At 40.0% G+C, this 16,240-nt stretch overlaps 1 protein-coding gene across 1 annotated transcript in view; it reads right to left on the reverse strand.

Annotated features, from left to right (window-relative positions):
* Positions 1 to 298: 298 nt before the first annotated feature.
* The window catches only part of ARFGEF1 (ADP ribosylation factor guanine nucleotide exchange factor 1), an 87,198-nt gene continuing 71,256 nt past the window's right edge, over positions 299 to 16,240 (reverse strand). Inside the window, exons 30-39 of the mRNA XM_048287044.1 lie at positions 15,285 to 15,414; positions 13,203 to 13,338; positions 12,976 to 13,114; positions 8,428 to 8,497; positions 5,645 to 5,774; positions 4,702 to 4,841; positions 4,149 to 4,317; positions 3,516 to 3,654; positions 2,499 to 2,616; positions 299 to 1,759 (exon numbers count right to left, since the gene is read on the reverse strand). Coding sequence (XP_048143001.1) covers positions 1,595 to 1,759; positions 2,499 to 2,616; positions 3,516 to 3,654; positions 4,149 to 4,317; positions 4,702 to 4,841; positions 5,645 to 5,774; positions 8,428 to 8,497; positions 12,976 to 13,114; positions 13,203 to 13,338; positions 15,285 to 15,414 — 1,336 coding nt within the window. The 3' untranslated portion in view covers positions 299 to 1,594. The remainder of the gene's footprint in view (positions 1,760 to 2,498; positions 2,617 to 3,515; positions 3,655 to 4,148; positions 4,318 to 4,701; positions 4,842 to 5,644; positions 5,775 to 8,427; positions 8,498 to 12,975; positions 13,115 to 13,202; positions 13,339 to 15,284; positions 15,415 to 16,240) is intronic.

Consider the following 16,240-nt stretch of genomic DNA (forward strand, 5'->3'; position numbering starts at 1 on the left):
CAGAGAGCAAAGTGCAGTACTTGAGTTTCTATCTGTGCAGCACTACAGGGTTCATCTGCCCACTTCATGCAGTGCTTTTATTCTCCTCCAGCCCTGCCCACCTTTTTTTTAAATTTACCATTCTTTTTCCCTCTGTATTTGTCTCTAAAAGTGAGAAGACACATCCCAGTCAACCAAAGGGCATCCACCTTTCTGCTCCCGGGGTCTGGGGTTTGCTCCTTTGAAACAAAAGCGTGAGAGGCAAAGCAAACTGTAAAACAAGTAGCTGTGGATTAGACTGGTTTTGATTGCACTGATGAAAGAGTTCAAAAACTTTATTGACCTATAACCTGATTAGAATATGCCAGATGAGAACCAAATATTGTACAGAAAGTTGTACAGAATTTTTTTACATAGAAAACTTTACATATCTGTACCATATACATTTTGTCCATCTGAAAAAAATTTCTACATCCATTGTAATACAGAATGCTTGACAATCTCGTCTGTTAACCATCAGAGCACAATTCACAGTATGAATACATTTCCAATAAATTTAACCATCCCCAAACCATGCCAGATTTGTTACTTGAATATATCCAACATTAAATTCTGTACATAAGAGTGAAATCTACATCAAACAAAAAACATCTGACAGCAGACACAACCTAGACTTGTTTGCAGTGATTCAAGTTCCAGTCCTTGAAGGATCATCATTTCAATGGCTCGTTATATTTAAAAGCCCTAAAACAAGTATATTACAGGTAGTTATGTCAGTCGTGATATTTCTACCGCTGTTCTTGACAAAAGTCAGCAACAATAACTTCTGGGCTACAATGAAACAAAACAAAACGAACAAACAAAAAAAAAAAAAAAAAAAAAAAAGAAAAAAGAAAAAAAAAAAAAATCACAACCCAAAAAAAGAACCCCAAACTTCTAGTGCATTTGGTAAACAAGGAAGAGTTATGGGCTTTCAACAAATCAGTAATACAGAAATAAAATAATTCAGGAAGAACTGTATAGTGTTAAAGAGTTTATATTACAGACCTGCATCTCTGTACATTTTCACAGAAGGATGATTTCCAATGTCTCAGACAGCCTGAGTGTGCAAAAAACTTAGAATATCAGACATAGTTGCTAAATATTTTTTTCCATGAACAATAATCTCCATTTTCTTTTCACTATAAACATTTTATCCTTCAAAATACAGCTCTCCTGAGTTGTACTTCTCGCAGAAGCTCAAACCTTTACATATATATGTTTCTTTGGGTACATTTTACTTTCACACCCGCCATAAACATCTGTTGCTATACTGCTGTCTAGGACAGTAAAGGACACTGCAGCCCGTGCTGACAAGGGGACCGTGCTAAAAACTGGCTCTGTGCTCAGCACGAGCCAGGCAAGAGAAACCGACGAGAGAGAATCCGCCAGGAAAGAGAGGGACTGGAGTGTTGCAAGCCTTAATTACAGTGTAAGCGTCTGTACCGTTAACCCTTGGATACACGTGGCCAGAGAAAGAAATCATTTATATGGATATCCAGACAGAATGGCCCAGCTACCTGGTCCTTTTATTTAGCTGAGGAATATAAACCTTGAAACACAGCGTCACTATCTGCTAATGCTTGCTTATTCCAGACTCTTGTTCTGGTGGTTGGGATATTTGGAAAACCACACCAATCCGCAGGAAAAACCTTCGCAAAACAGCTCGAAGCTCGGGGATAAGGTCAAACTGCATGATTTCACACAACAAAGGATAGTAGAACGAGGCATGGGCCTTGAACTGAGGAGAAAACAAACAAGAAATTACTCTATTACACATCAGTACACCTCAGAAAGCACACTGCAAAATATGAATATTAAATGTTCTACCAAATGAGGGTGAGAAACCCACAAAGTAACAAGCAGAAGCATCTTTACAACTGAAGTTAGCCGTGCTAGAATAAGGCTAAGACAGCTGTGATATACTCTGACAGATGCTCACCAGCTACACAAAGCTCTTTACTAATGCTTATTCCCCAACAGGAAATATTTTTCTATTATGAGTTTTTTCTTGCAGTTGGCCTTTTTCACTTAATTATTTCAGCCAAGTTTTCTTAGAAACAGAGGGAGATCTAAACAGGGATTTATTTACTGCAGAATTGCTTTGGAGAAGGTCAAGGTGTACATGTACCCGCAGCACTGGAGGCAGAAACAAGAGTTAATTCTTTGAATAAAGTATCATCACTAATTCCCTTCCTCAGCAGGAGAGGGGTGAAAACAACACACACTTCTAAAGGATTCCAGCATCTTTAAACTTCTCTGACACGTTTTATTTTATCACTCACTGCACCTTCACACTGAATTATTAGTGTCAGTAGCTGTCAAGTGCAGTTTGAACGTACATTCCCTCAACACAAGGAGCGTCTACAGAGCAGCAGGAGCTTTTAAAGTCTAGTCTGTAACTGTGTGTGACAAACCAGTCTGGAACTCCTTCTTACCTGTACATGTCATCTGAAACATCCTTCCAAATAGTTACTTACCCTCTCATCACTTATCTTCAGGACTTTAGTCAAAAATAAGAGTAAAAGGTTAGTCCAGGCTTCCCGATGACTTTCTGATGTAAGAGTGAGGAAGTAGCTCAGAGCCTCGCTGCAGACACTGGAGACAAATGACACAAAAAAATAGCAACTCACATTTATTTCTGAGCTCTTCTGAAGAGAGGGAGCTTTGGCTTTGCAACCTCTGGCAGTCTAGAGCCCTAGTGTAGAACAGCATTGTTTTATGAAAGCTGCTCTAAGGTTAATGACAGAAAGCAGTGACTTTGTTAAACCCAAAGTCCCAGGACTTCAGTAATAAATAAGCTGAAAAAATGTGATTATGCTGTTTGTGCATGTATTTGAAATGTATCGAGTGCTCTGTGAGAGGTATGTGACAAAATGCTATGTGCACTTTAGGAACATCTCATGTTGATGGAACCAGGCAGTTTTCAGCTCTGCTTCCTGGTCTGTGAACCTTAGAGCCCCAGCCTTAAGTGTTGCTGTTGTGGTTTTAAGCCCTCTCTTATTCCAAGAGTTGCTTGAAAAACTTTGTAAACAAAAACATTCAGATGAATAACCACAGAGCCAAAAGCCTCTGTATCCTCACAAGGCTGCTCAAGCCCAGTGTCCATTTCTGCAGATGAGAACAAACAGTGCCAGCTCCACTGCAGTTTCACTGAGGCTAGTGAAAGAAAAAACAGGGTTTAGGTGATAGTTGCTTTCCTTTTTAAAGAGGAGCTATAACAAGCCTCCACCTACCCAGATGATACAAAAAAAGGTGACAAAACCTTTGTTCTCTCTGCAAAACATGTAATGAGAACAAAAAGGAGAGACAGCATCAGTAGCTGGAGGCAGAGCACTCCCCACAGAACATAAAACTCTTAATATTAGCTGCGACTGCCATCACACACATTAGCTCTAGAAGTTCACCGCAAACAGAGAAGGTATATCCTTCCAAATAAAAACCCCCTTCTTTAACATCAGAAATAACATGAACAGGTTCAGCTCCATGGACCTTACTTCAGCAGCCTTTGCTGGACCTCCTCCCAGGCGTTGGTGCGGCTCTCGTCCATGTACATGCGGAACAGGATGCGCAGCCCGCAGGCCAGGCTGCTCGTCTCCTGCTTCAGCAGGTTGGGCTTTGATTTGCCTTTGAAACCTACAGGAATTCCAAGTTTCCATTCAGATTTTTCTTTCAACTGACATTCTTTCTTACAGTCCCCCACTTCTCTTTCTAAGCATCTTCTGCACACAGACAGAAGAACCACCTCAGTAATTAATTTCTCGTAACATTTAGTACAATGGAGCATTGCTAAAATTAATCTATTTATATGTGCCATGATTGTGTTTGGCACCCATTTTTAATCTCAGCTTCCAGGTAGCTGTGAAACCTGTGTTTGTGCCTGCAGCTTTCAAGCATGGGACTCACACCTACAGCCAAGAATCAGCTTGGCAGCTGTACCTCAGTGAAACCTTAAATTTTAGGAAACCAGACATATTTGCAACTGCACAGATGACATCCCCTCCCTTTAGGAATCCTGCAGTTATAAAGCTAAAGCTTCAACTTTTACATTCAGCATCAAAATACTTTTGACCTATTTTTGGGTCAATTCACACCGTCACAAAAGTATTTCTCCAAGGGGACTGACTCACCTGCTTTCCAGAGAGCAGTTCTTTGTTCATTGTTTGAATTAAATGCTTTAGCAAATCTGTGAGATTCCAGCAGACAATCGAGAAGTTTGAAAAGCTGCTGTGATGTTAGAAAACGATACATCCCTTGATCCTGTGTATCCACATGGACATCAAAGTCTACTGCATCTCTCTATTAAAAAAAAAAAGGAAAAGAAAAAAAAAATATTTGAAGTAAAAATTCACAACTGTCTTCAGCAAGCTCCTGTGATAACTCCATCCTAACCTGTTTACATCTGTACTTGTACTTAAACTTAACACTGTAGTAAAGGTTATATCCATATCCCAGTTACATAAATCCCTTTGAGCAATACATGTTTTAGTCTCCACAGTGCTGCCCTGGCACAGCAAATGCAATTTAATGGAAGTTGTAAAAGATCTCAACAGTCCAATGGAAATTCTCAAACCTATGTAAAAATTGTAAATTAGCAGATGTTATGGGAGTTTAAGAAACTTTATCTTAAAACCTTTGGAAGAAAAGGTGTTAAAAAGAGCGATATCTATCAGTTCCACTTACTTGTGCTGCTGCTAGATTCTCTGCATCCTCTTTTTTGCTAGTTGCTGGGAAGAACACAATGTTGTCAATCGTCTGAATGAGTTCCAGCTGTACAACACACTTGATCAAAAGAGCGGCAAATAACTTCTGTTCTGGAAATTCTTTAAAGGAAAGAAAATTACTTGTTAACTAAAGAACTTTTCTGAGCTATTTTGAGGGCAAGTTGAAGAACAGTTTAACTTCAAGCACATGTGTAAACCAAAGCTGGAATCCACCTGTCTGAATTACGAACACCAGGACAGATCACCACGTTACCAACTGGAACATCGTAAAAAACTGTTTCCGGAAGTTGTCTGTGATACATTGGATCAACCTGGTTCAATGTTACCTAGAAATCACCAAAATGAGTGACTTGGACCTTCAGTGCAATAGCAAGAGGCAGAGGCTGAGGCTGTTCCCAGGCAGGAGGCTTAGCACAGCACTGGCCTCATTGCTTGTCTGCAGCTGTGGTAAGTGCTGATGTCACCACATGACCATTTTAAGCACCAACACATAACTGCACAAGGCTCTTAAATAAAGGTTTGATATACTCTCTTCAAATCACAGACAGAATTCTTTTTCAGCTACTGCTTCTGTTGCATTTTGCACTGAAAAATCTCTGCTCCTAAGGAAAAAAAAATACACAGCACTGTAAGGAGACTACTATTTTTAATATTTTGCTTTGGGTAAAAAGCCTAGAAGCTTGCAGTTGAAATCTTTGATTTTTAAAACACAACCCAAAAATGTGGACCCACAGGAGCCCAAGAGAATTCTGTCATACTGCATGAAGACAAAAAGTTTAAAAATGTGATCTTTTCACATCATGTTTCTGAAGTCATAGCTGGGGCTATAACTAATATATCAAACATCTACTAAATACTACTCTTAAGAGATATCAAATGCCAAATCACTGCAGAGCACGCACTTGCTGCTGGCCTGGCTTTACTCGTTTCTTCAGCTACTGTGGCCCCTGTGCTGGGTTGATACGGGCGTCCATCTGAAGATTGAGGCTGAATGGAATCATGGATATCTACTGACTTCTGGGAGATTGTATCCTGAAAAGAAAGCAAAAAAAATTAAGTAATTAACTTATAGAAAACTTCTGCAACCTAACTGATAATAGTGCTGGGATCTTCAGAGCTCAAGACATTTGCTGTTTCAACACTGCACTTTCATTCACGTCTATTCATATTTGCTATGAGCATGCATGAAAAATGTACCAAACAGATGAGCTACTAAGAAACAACTGAAAATTTATCAAGTAACAAATACTTAAGTACACAGAAAAGTAGATGAGTAGCATTTTTCAGATAGGTTTTTGTATGCGCTCCAAGCACTTCTGTCAGCCAAGAGTTACTATGGCTTTTATCAGATCAAGAGTAGGAGGTTTGCTGCAAGGTTCCTGTAAAGAACATCTCAGCTTCTCATATCACTAGATAACCAAGGATTTCATCTCTATTAAGTAAAAATATATAGTTTAATAAGTATAATGTCTATAGATACCAAAACGCTCCATCATATTTGAGCTAAGTAAAGAAAAATGAGATGAAAATATCCAAAGCCTGCAAAGATTCTATCCTACTAAATGAGAAAGCCAAAATATTTTTCCTTTAGTATAATTTATTATGCAAGTTCTGTTAATTTTGAAGTTGCAAAGTATTTTTTATACTGAAGACAAAAACAGTTTTTAAAAACATTCATGTTAAACTACTTCAAAGGGAAAAGATCTTTCAATTTACTCAAGACTTTGAATTTATTTGCCATTTATGCATGCTATTATATTTGACATAAATGGATAAAAAATATAGCCAATATATATATAAATGAGTCATAATACAGCATGAAAGTATAACATCCATATAATGAGAACTAGCCATCACAAACATTTACTTTCTGTTTTAACTGAATGTATTGGTTTGGCACGGCCTGGTTTTAGGTAGCAGGGGAGCCACAAAGACGGCTCCTGTGAGGAAGCTGCTGGAAGCTTCCCACCATGTCCAGCAGAGCCAATGGCTGATGGCTCTGAAGATGGGCATGCTGCTGGCCAAAACTGGGCCAATGAGAGAGGTCGGTAACGCCTCTGTGATGACATATTTAAGAAGAAAATCAAAACAAAGTCACAAGATTTTGGATTCTAGTCAGAGAAGAGGAGGAGGTGAGAACATGTGAGGGAAAACAACATGACGACACCAAGGTCGGGGAGAAGGAGGGGGAGGAGGTGCTCCACGTTCCAGAGCTGAGATTTCTCTGCAGGCCGTGGTGAGGACCATGGTGAAGCAGCTGTGCTCCTGCAGCCCATGGGTCCATGGGGGATGCAGAGATCCACCCACAGCCTGTGGGGGAGGTGCCCGTGCCGGAGCGGGTGGATGCCTGGAGGAGGCTGTGATCCAGGGGAAGACTCGGTGGAGAGAGAGGGCCCTGCTTCCAGGCTGGAGCAGCCTGTCCATGGAGGGCTGCACCCCGTGGAAAGAGAAACCCACATTGCAGCAGTTTTGGGAGGGCTGTGTGCCCGTGGGAGGGGCTCAGGCTGCAGCAGGGGCGGTGGGGCTGCTGCTCCTGAGAGCGGGCCCACGCCGGGGAAGTTCAGGAGAACTGTCTCCGGTGGGAGGGACCCCACACCTCACAGGGGAAGACTCCTCTCCCGGAGCAGCAGAAGGAAATCTCGGTGATGAACTGACCAAACCCCCCTGCCCTGTCCGTGGGAAGGGGGGAGGGGCTGGGGGGGGGAAGGTGTTCTAAGGGCTTATTTTACTTCTCATTATCCCCCTCTGATTCTGTTAGTAATAAATTCACTTCGCAACTGAAGTTGAGCTTGTTTCCCCCTTGAAGTGTTTCTCCCAGTCCTTATCTCACTCATGGAGCCTTCGTTAATTTTTTTTCCTTTTCCCTCCTCTGCCCAGCTGTGGCAGGGGAGGGCGAGCGAGCGGCTCTCGTGGGTGCCTGGCGTTGGGCCAGTGTCAAACCATGACACTGAATCATGTTCACACTCCATAAAGATAAATGGAGGGAGTCGGTCTCTCTTAGTAAAGCTCATTTGGGACCATTATCCTTGAGCAACTGTTATCAAGTGCCTTCACTAATCTATAAAGAACTTCATGCAGCAATCTTGTGAGAATGTCCAAAAGTTAAACTCATTCTCATCAGTAGCAAAGTAGCTACAGGACTGTCACTTGCAGGCAAATCCAGACTTCACATCAGTTTATGCAATCAATGCTAAGAAATCTGATGGTTATATCCATTTTCTATCTTAAATAGATATTTAAGATATTACAAGAGAAAATTTGGAGGGGAAAAAAAAAAGAAAAAGTCAATCCAACTGTCAATCTATCCCTCTTTAGCAGTTTCTCTTCTTGCCAGTACATCAAAATGAAAGAAAAACCATGACCCAAACCAGAAAACAACTCAAAGCTCAAATACAGTATTAGAGAAACCTACCAATCACAGGGCATTACTTAAAACAAACACAGGTAACTACCTACAGCCAATTTCTGGAAGTCAACTTTGCTGCAAACAAATACGTACTTCTGTATCAGTTAATTCCTTGCCATTTTTAAACATTAAATAGCACTTGAGCTGGAAAAAAAAATCACGTAAATCAAAACTGAAAAATGTATTTAAACCAAGTATACTTTTCACCTATTCTACATCACAACACATTTGGACTGAGTTCTTGCAGTCTTAAATTATTTTTTTATTTCAGCAGCTTACCAGTTTTTCTTTTGCATCAGAGGGAGAGCCAGAGCAAAACTCCCCACCAACTGGTCGCCAAGTCAGCAGCCTTGAAAACACAAAACCAATCTCAAATTTACTAAGTTTGAAATATAAATCAGAACCAGCACTCTAAAGAGTCCCCTTCAACATGGTGTGGATTTTTTGCATTAACTTCAATTCTAAGTACATTTTATTCTTTCACACATATTTAAACATGTAAGTACTGTGTTTTTTGAACTTCAACATTTCTGCCAACTACCTTGGATGGACAAGTGGACTGTGCAGAGGTGGATTAATTTTTCTCAGAAATACTGGATTTGTTTTAAGGCAGTGCTTTAGTGCCATTGGTGGGCCTCTTCTCCCACACTGCCTCATCTAGAATAAGGAATGAATCTACTCCAGAACAAATCACATGAACATTTGGAGATGTTTTGCATTCTCTCTCTGGGGTATGTTCCAGCATTATGTTTCTATTTCCACTTAAGATTCACCACTTCCACTCAGGATTCATTGCTGTTACGAGGTATCAAGTTGCTGGCAATACTTCTGACCTCTTCCCTGCTGATTTCCTACAGGGCACTGCTGTCTTGAGGATCTTTACCTTAGCACTAAAAAATTTCTACACTAATTGTAACTTACTGAAACTGTCTGTGCCTGCCAAGAATTGAGGGAAACTGGCTTAAATAACGTAAATTGTCCCATCACTTCTTGTTCTATCCAGTCTACTGCTACAAAGTAAGATTGAAGTTACTTGTCATTGTCATGATCTCAAACTCTTTAGTCTCAATCTGTGTGAGGTAACACATATTGGACATTTATGTCTGCATATCCTAAGGGAGAGCTTTCCCCAACAAGCTAAGCATCGTAAATGAATACACCACTGATCTCCAGAAAACTAAATACTGGATAACTAAAAAAACAAATTGGAGATAAGAAAAGATAAAGTCTTGAGGCATGTAATACGACAAATAAAGCAGAACAGAGAACTGAATTGATTCTTGAAAGCTGCAAGGACACAAATTGAGGTATTAGAATTATGAGCCATTATGAACCAGTAGAGGCCAGACCATCATAATTTGTGCAAGGAACCAATTCTAACTCTTGAAATTTTGGAGGACTAGAGGGCATTCACACTGTACTTCTGAGCACCAGAAAGCCAAGATTTGCTCTCAGGAAGCTTCAGAAAATTTAAACTAACAAAAATTAGAATAGAAATTAAACTAAAAGAAAAATTGAAGAAACTATTAAACTAACAAACAAGGGGCTAGACAAGCAAACAGTAAGATGGACTGAAAACTGACTGAAGAGTCAAGCCAAGAGAATGGTGATTAGGTGCACAGAATCTAGTTGGAGGCCTGTATCTAGTGGTACACCCCACGGGTCAATACTGGGTCCCATTCTGTCCTGTATCTTAATGATCTGGGTGATGGGGCAGAGCAGACTCTCAGAAAGTTGGATGACAAAAGTAGGAGGAGTGGCTGATACACCAGGGGGTCATGCTGCTATCCAGAGGGACCTCCACAGGCTGGAGAAATGGGCTGATGGGAACCTTGTGCAGTTCAGTGAGGGGAAGAACAAAGTGCCTCACCTGGGGAGGAACAAACCCACCCCCCAGGATGTACTGGGGGCTGTCTAGCTGGGAAGCAGCTTGGGCCCCAGAGAAGGCCCTGGGGATCCTGGTAGACAACAGGCTGGACAGGAGTGAGCAGGGTGCCCTTGCTGCAGAAAAAGCAAACGTTACCCTGGGCTGTGTGAGGAGAGCTGCCAGCAGGTGGGAAGGGGATCCTGCCCCTCTGCTCAGCACAGTGGCCAGTCCTGGGCGGTCCAGTATGAGAGACATGGACCTACTGGAGAAAGCTCAGCCAAAGCCACAAAGGTGACGAAGCAACTAGAGCATCTCTCCTATGAGAAGAGTCTGAGACAACGGGGATTGTCCAGCCTGGAGAAGAAAAGGCTCAGCACATCTCATCAACATGCTATAAATATCTGAAATGTGGGTGCAAAGAGAACAGAGCCAGGCTTTTTTCCAGTGATTCACAATGCCAGGACCAGAGGCAATGGCACAAAGAAACACAGGAGCTTCCATATGACCATTAGGAAACACTTTTTCACTGTGAGGGTGATCAAGCACAGGCAGAGGTTGCCCAGAAAGGCTGTAGAGCTTCCCTCCTTGGAGATATTCAAAAGTCAGGACATGATCCTGGGAAAACTGCTTTGGGTGGCCATGCCTAAGCACAGGGCCTGGACCACAAAATTGCCAGAGCCCTTTCCAACTTCAGCCACTCTGTGTCATTCTGCATTAGTATCTTCAGCTACCAACACCTCAGTGATCTGTAGATGCTTGGCAGCAGCCTGATTTGTGGCTTTCTAGCAAGTGGTCCTTGCAGAAATTGGTAGCTGAGTAAATGTTATAGTACATTTTCCAAACAAGGAAATATGATCATCTCTCTTTACAAAAAAGTAACTTGCCAAGAACCAGGAGAGGCTGATACTGCAATTAAGAACTCCTGCAGCCAATGCTGCAGCTCTTAAATTACAGAAGTTAGTTTCACAACAGCTGGAAGATGTTTTACATGAATGCAAAAAAAGAACATATGTAACCCTACCTGATCAGCCTAATAAGAACTTCTGCCAGAAGATACTTTACACTCCAGAGATTCGTATCCTCTGACTACTTGAAGACAACTGGCAATAAAGCACTTGCCCATAAAGTTTTCATATATACCACTGTGTCATTTGTCTGTCTTCATTTCAACATTAACTATTGTGTTACTTCCCGGCATGGAAAAACAAAGGTAAAAAGATTACTTGCCTTCTCTAAGCACTGAGACAGCCTCCACAACAAGCCGAGTATTAAAACTGCATTGTCAAAAAAGAAAGTAAGAAGAAACTAAGGATGGGAGGGTAGGAAAAGCTCCATTGCAAAAATAAGGCTAATAGAGGGACTAAGAAATAAATATGTGAAATGTCAGCCAAACCAGAAGTCTCAGAAAAAGAACCAGATCCCATAAAAAGAGAGGAAAAAAGAAGTATCAGGACTCAGAAAGAGAAGAAAAAAAGATGAGTACCCTAATATAAAATCAAAATAAGACTGCAAAAGCTGGGAACCTCCCAGAAATTTAAGAAGGAATAATATAATGAAGTTCTCAAAAGAGAGTCTAGAAAGATTAAAAGAGAAAGAAAGAGAAAGAGAAAGATTAAGGAAGAAGTCAGATACTCTCCTAGGAAAAATAACCCATTTGAGAAACAGAAGTGCCTCAACATCAAAGCGAATAATGCACGTGTTTCAAATTAGATGTAACTAAAGGCAAAAGGAATATTTCGAGTATGTCTAAATATTAAGATATCCAAAATGGTGCTCTAGAAAGATTTCTAATATTCAACTGTAAGAATACTCAGAAACCTAAGTTTTGATCATATGCTGAAACCAAGGCAAATGTTCTTGTAGTGAATATTAACTTCAAAATCTTTCCAAGTACAGGCCATTAGTAAGTTAGGATTAATTCAGCTGGACATTTACATCCAGAGATTCATGTTTCAATTTTATTTGTGGCAGTTACCAAAATGCAGAAGTATCTTGCTAGCTCCCAAATCTTTCACCTTCGTTTTATTAATTTATACATAGTTATATAAAAAAATAGGTGAGGTAGTGACAGATTTTATCTTTTAATGAATGAATGAAGCTCTCTTACAGTGCTATCTGATACACAACTCTAAAATTAAAGAAAAGACTAAAATGAAGAAGGTTCCTTTTGCTTTAGTTTTCTTCAGGCCCAAAGAAAGTCCCAGAAGCAAACAATATGAACTGGATGACAGACATAGGACAAGTAATAATACAGCAGTTCACCATGAAGACTATCGGATTTGAAAACAAGTAGTGTTTCATCTCAGTGTTTGCTGGTAGTGCAGGGCAAAAATCCCTCACCTTTGGTATAATGCCATGATTTCTCACTACTCTGCTCTAGGATGTATAAAACATAGCACTTAGAATGGTATGGCCTTACTCCAAGAAACCTCACACCGAGTTATTATATGAAGAGAAAGAGTTACCAAGTATTGAAGATCATTTTCACAAAAATATTAAGATTCATATAAACATATGATGGAAATTAATCATCAACCACAGAGACTTGAGTATGTAGGACCGTTGCAGTATTTTAGTATTTTGGGGAAAAAGCTTCACAAGTAATTACAAATAGCAACGCCTGCATCTTCTATTACAAAAAAGAAAATAACCAAAAAAATCAGACAGTACTTCTCCAAAAATCCAAAACCTTAAAACTGAATCATGTTACATTCTGAGGGTTGTTGGGGTTTTTTTTTCCTATCTCCTATACAGTATTTCAGTTTTTAAGACTTTATCATTTACAATACAAAAGAATACCTACACCTAATTTATCATTACATTTCAAGTAAGTCTGTTTCTCTTTAGTCCACAGGTAACAGCTTTTTGTTCACCCCACCTATGAGACATCCAAGAGTTTGAAATGGGTACATCATCTAGTTAAACTATTTTACAAGTGTAAGTATTAACAGTTGTCTTACGCATGAGGGATTGTAGTTTTGAAAATATCCAGCATGCAATTGCAAGTTTTGTCCCAGATTTCTAGCGTAAACTTTTCACCATTAAGGATGACAACATTCTCCAAACAGTTTGTACCAGATCGTGCCAGTTGTTCATTGTCTGTAAAAGACAAACAGTGTATTTGTTTATTCACATACAACAGAGCAAAATGTTAACATTGTTTTAACATAATTTGTACAGCTCCTACCTTGCTGCACACACCAGTAGAGCTGTGCAAATATATCATCCAAAAGAACATCACTAAGTACTTCTAAATACTGTGTAAATACATCACATATTGCATAAAGTGCATGGTTACAAGTAGTTGTCATCCATTCAGCTTTCTAGAAGTCAAAAAAAAGAGAAGAGTTACAACCTTAAGGTGAAACTTCAGTATACAGATATAGATAAACGTTTGTATTTATTCAATTTGCTTTACAGTGAAACGGAATTCATTTCTGTATCTCAAAACTTCAAAATTTGGAGCCTCAACTTCTGCTTTGCTAGCTAGCAGGTTTAAAAAGAACTACAGGAACAGACAAACAAACGACTGTCTAAGTGTCTAATCCTAGCTCAACAATTTAACACCAAGCTAAAGCTGTGTTTCTTTTAAGTGTTTTCCAGGGAATAAAAATTTACAGAGTAAGACATGTCCTATTACAAACAGCCAGACAAAGCCTCCCAAACAATTGACAGTTTTAATCTAACTTCTAATATTAATAATTTACACATTATTTACATTTTAAAGCCCATTTCTGTTCAGTTGTTTGTCAGAACAGTACCCAGTTCTGATTTGGCAAATCAAAACCCAGACTGCTGGTCAAAACAGCACAGTGCTGTTTTGGGTGGCTTTTGTTTGTTTGTTTGTGGGCTGGTTATGGGGTTTCTTGGTTTCTGTTCGGCTGAGGGGTTTTTTTTGGCCTTGTCATCAAAAAATTTTGAACTAACAGAACTTATTTCTTCTAATTGTGATTTCACTGCTGATTACAAGCCTCACTTTTCAGAGAGTGAAATATTATAGTTTATGACTTAAACATTTTCTTGAAGGACTTTTAAAACTGTATTACAAAAGCTGCAGAGAAGACTGCCACACCCTGAATGGGGCCCTGTCTGAGGCCTTAAACCACTCACTGATGAAGATAAGATAAAGTAACAGCCCAGGGCTGGGGACATTCACAAAGCACACGATTAACACCTCCAAGGGGGAGACTACAGCCCCAGGGCTATCAGCTGCCAGGCTCACACAGACCCCCTGCACCAAAGGGTGGGGGGAGGAGAGGCTTTGGGTGTCCTGGAAAAGCCTGTGGTCAGAGGTGCAGAGACTGCCCATCCTCCACTGTGCAGAGGAGCCCAGCTGAGGGCTCCTCACCGGGGGGGAGAAGCTTATCCACAGCAAAAGGGGGTGACATGGCCCATCACAGGGGCCCCCCTCAAAGGGGTGCCCAGACCCTGCCCCAGAGCACCAGAGGTGATGCAACAGACCCTCAGTGTTGCAGGGGACAGTGTCAATCTGGCCCCTGCAAGGGGAGACACGTGGGCGTTCCCACCTGGCCCAAAGTGTGCATTAATCCACGGGATTCTGCACTCTCTGGCGTGTGGCGCCGTGTGGCAGCGTGGCCACGGCAGCGATGGGGGACCCTCACCACCAGCAGAGCAGATGGAGGGGAGCGACGAGACATCACTGGGACCCTCGGATAGGTGATATAGTTCCACCTAAGCCCTGTCACCTCTCCCAATTCCCATGTACACTTCTTTTTCTATTTCTTTCTTTTCTCTTCTCTTTGCCTCTCTCCTATTAAATAAAATACATCAATTTTTTTATGTATCAAAACATTTAATCTCGTTTGGTTTTAATCTCATTTCTGGGAATATTTTTGAACCTTTTAAGTTCTTTCCGGTTTATGCACAGAGACTTAGCTTGCTTTGCTTTTCTGGGTTTAAACCAGATCATAACATCACTCAGGTGAGCATGTTGTGTATCTCAGATTCCAAACATCATATGTAAAAGCTACAGTTCTTCTTATAAACCCTAGATACATTGCATTTTATGCTATTCTTCTGTTGTTCCTAGTGTAAACTAGTAGGCCTTTTACACACATGGTTTTAAAAAATTAAAAAAGGGATAACACCTGCCAACAGAATGCCATTAAAACAAAACAAGGATACTAGAAGCACAGGTCTACTGTCCAAAATTTGAGGTTTACCCTACATTACTTGACAAACCTATATTACAGGTTTTCTACTGTAAATCTATTTCTCATGTAAATTATCTTCCTCCACTTTTTTTCACCTCAGTCTGCTGTTCTGGCAGTTTCATGTTGTCAAATATCCTGAAGACAATCCGAAACAAATCCTGCCACCAGTGTTTTTCATAAGTATGGCCATATGTCTTCATTATTTCAAACATTACTGTTAAGCCCCTGAAAAGAAGAGAGAACAACTTTTACCAATAGTTACAGAAAGACACGAACGAGACCAAGTAAGTACAACTACAGCAGCAATAACTAACTCAAATACCATTGAGAACATTATACGTGCACATGAGTACACAAAAAGTAAGTAGAAAATCAGCTTGTAAAAAAAGCACTTTATAGACACAGGCAATAGCCAAAAAATATTTTTGAGAAGTGGGGTAATTTAAAATTAAAATAATAAACCAACTTCTTTACCAAGGGCCACAAAAATTAATAAACAAATATTTCCAGTTAAAAAATACGAAGGTTTAGAAACAACTACTAACCCTCACCAGCTATAAAGGGAGTCCAGATGCACAGCCTGAATGCCAACGTGTAAATGTACAAAGTTATTTGTACACTACCCCTCATATTTCACATCAGAACTGCAACTGAATACACTTTACAAGGGAAAATCATATTCCAGGAAATTAAGCAAGTTTTACAAGAGATTAGAGTACACCTTTGCTTTTTTAACCATTTCTGCAATCCTCAACCACTTAATGAATCATGCTATAAAACCCCAGGGTAAGTTTTAAAATCCTCAGGGTAAGCAGGGTGGGCTAGACACAGAATGCAATAACAGCTACATAACTTTGTTATTTATTGTAACAGAAAACAAAAATTTCAAATGTACAGAACACAGACTTCATTTTTGTATTCCAGTGTCTATTTAAAAGGTGTTTGTTGTTTCCACAGTGGTATCACCCAAATTACATATTTAAGTCATTTTACAGTGATTACATTTATCAAGAGGTATTTCTATTTTAGAAGTGTAAAGTAAATCTTTTAA

Source organism: Corvus hawaiiensis, chromosome 26 (genome assembly GCF_020740725.1).
Source record: "Corvus hawaiiensis isolate bCorHaw1 chromosome 26, bCorHaw1.pri.cur, whole genome shotgun sequence".
Classification (NCBI taxonomy): domain Eukaryota; kingdom Metazoa; phylum Chordata; class Aves; order Passeriformes; family Corvidae; genus Corvus; species Corvus hawaiiensis.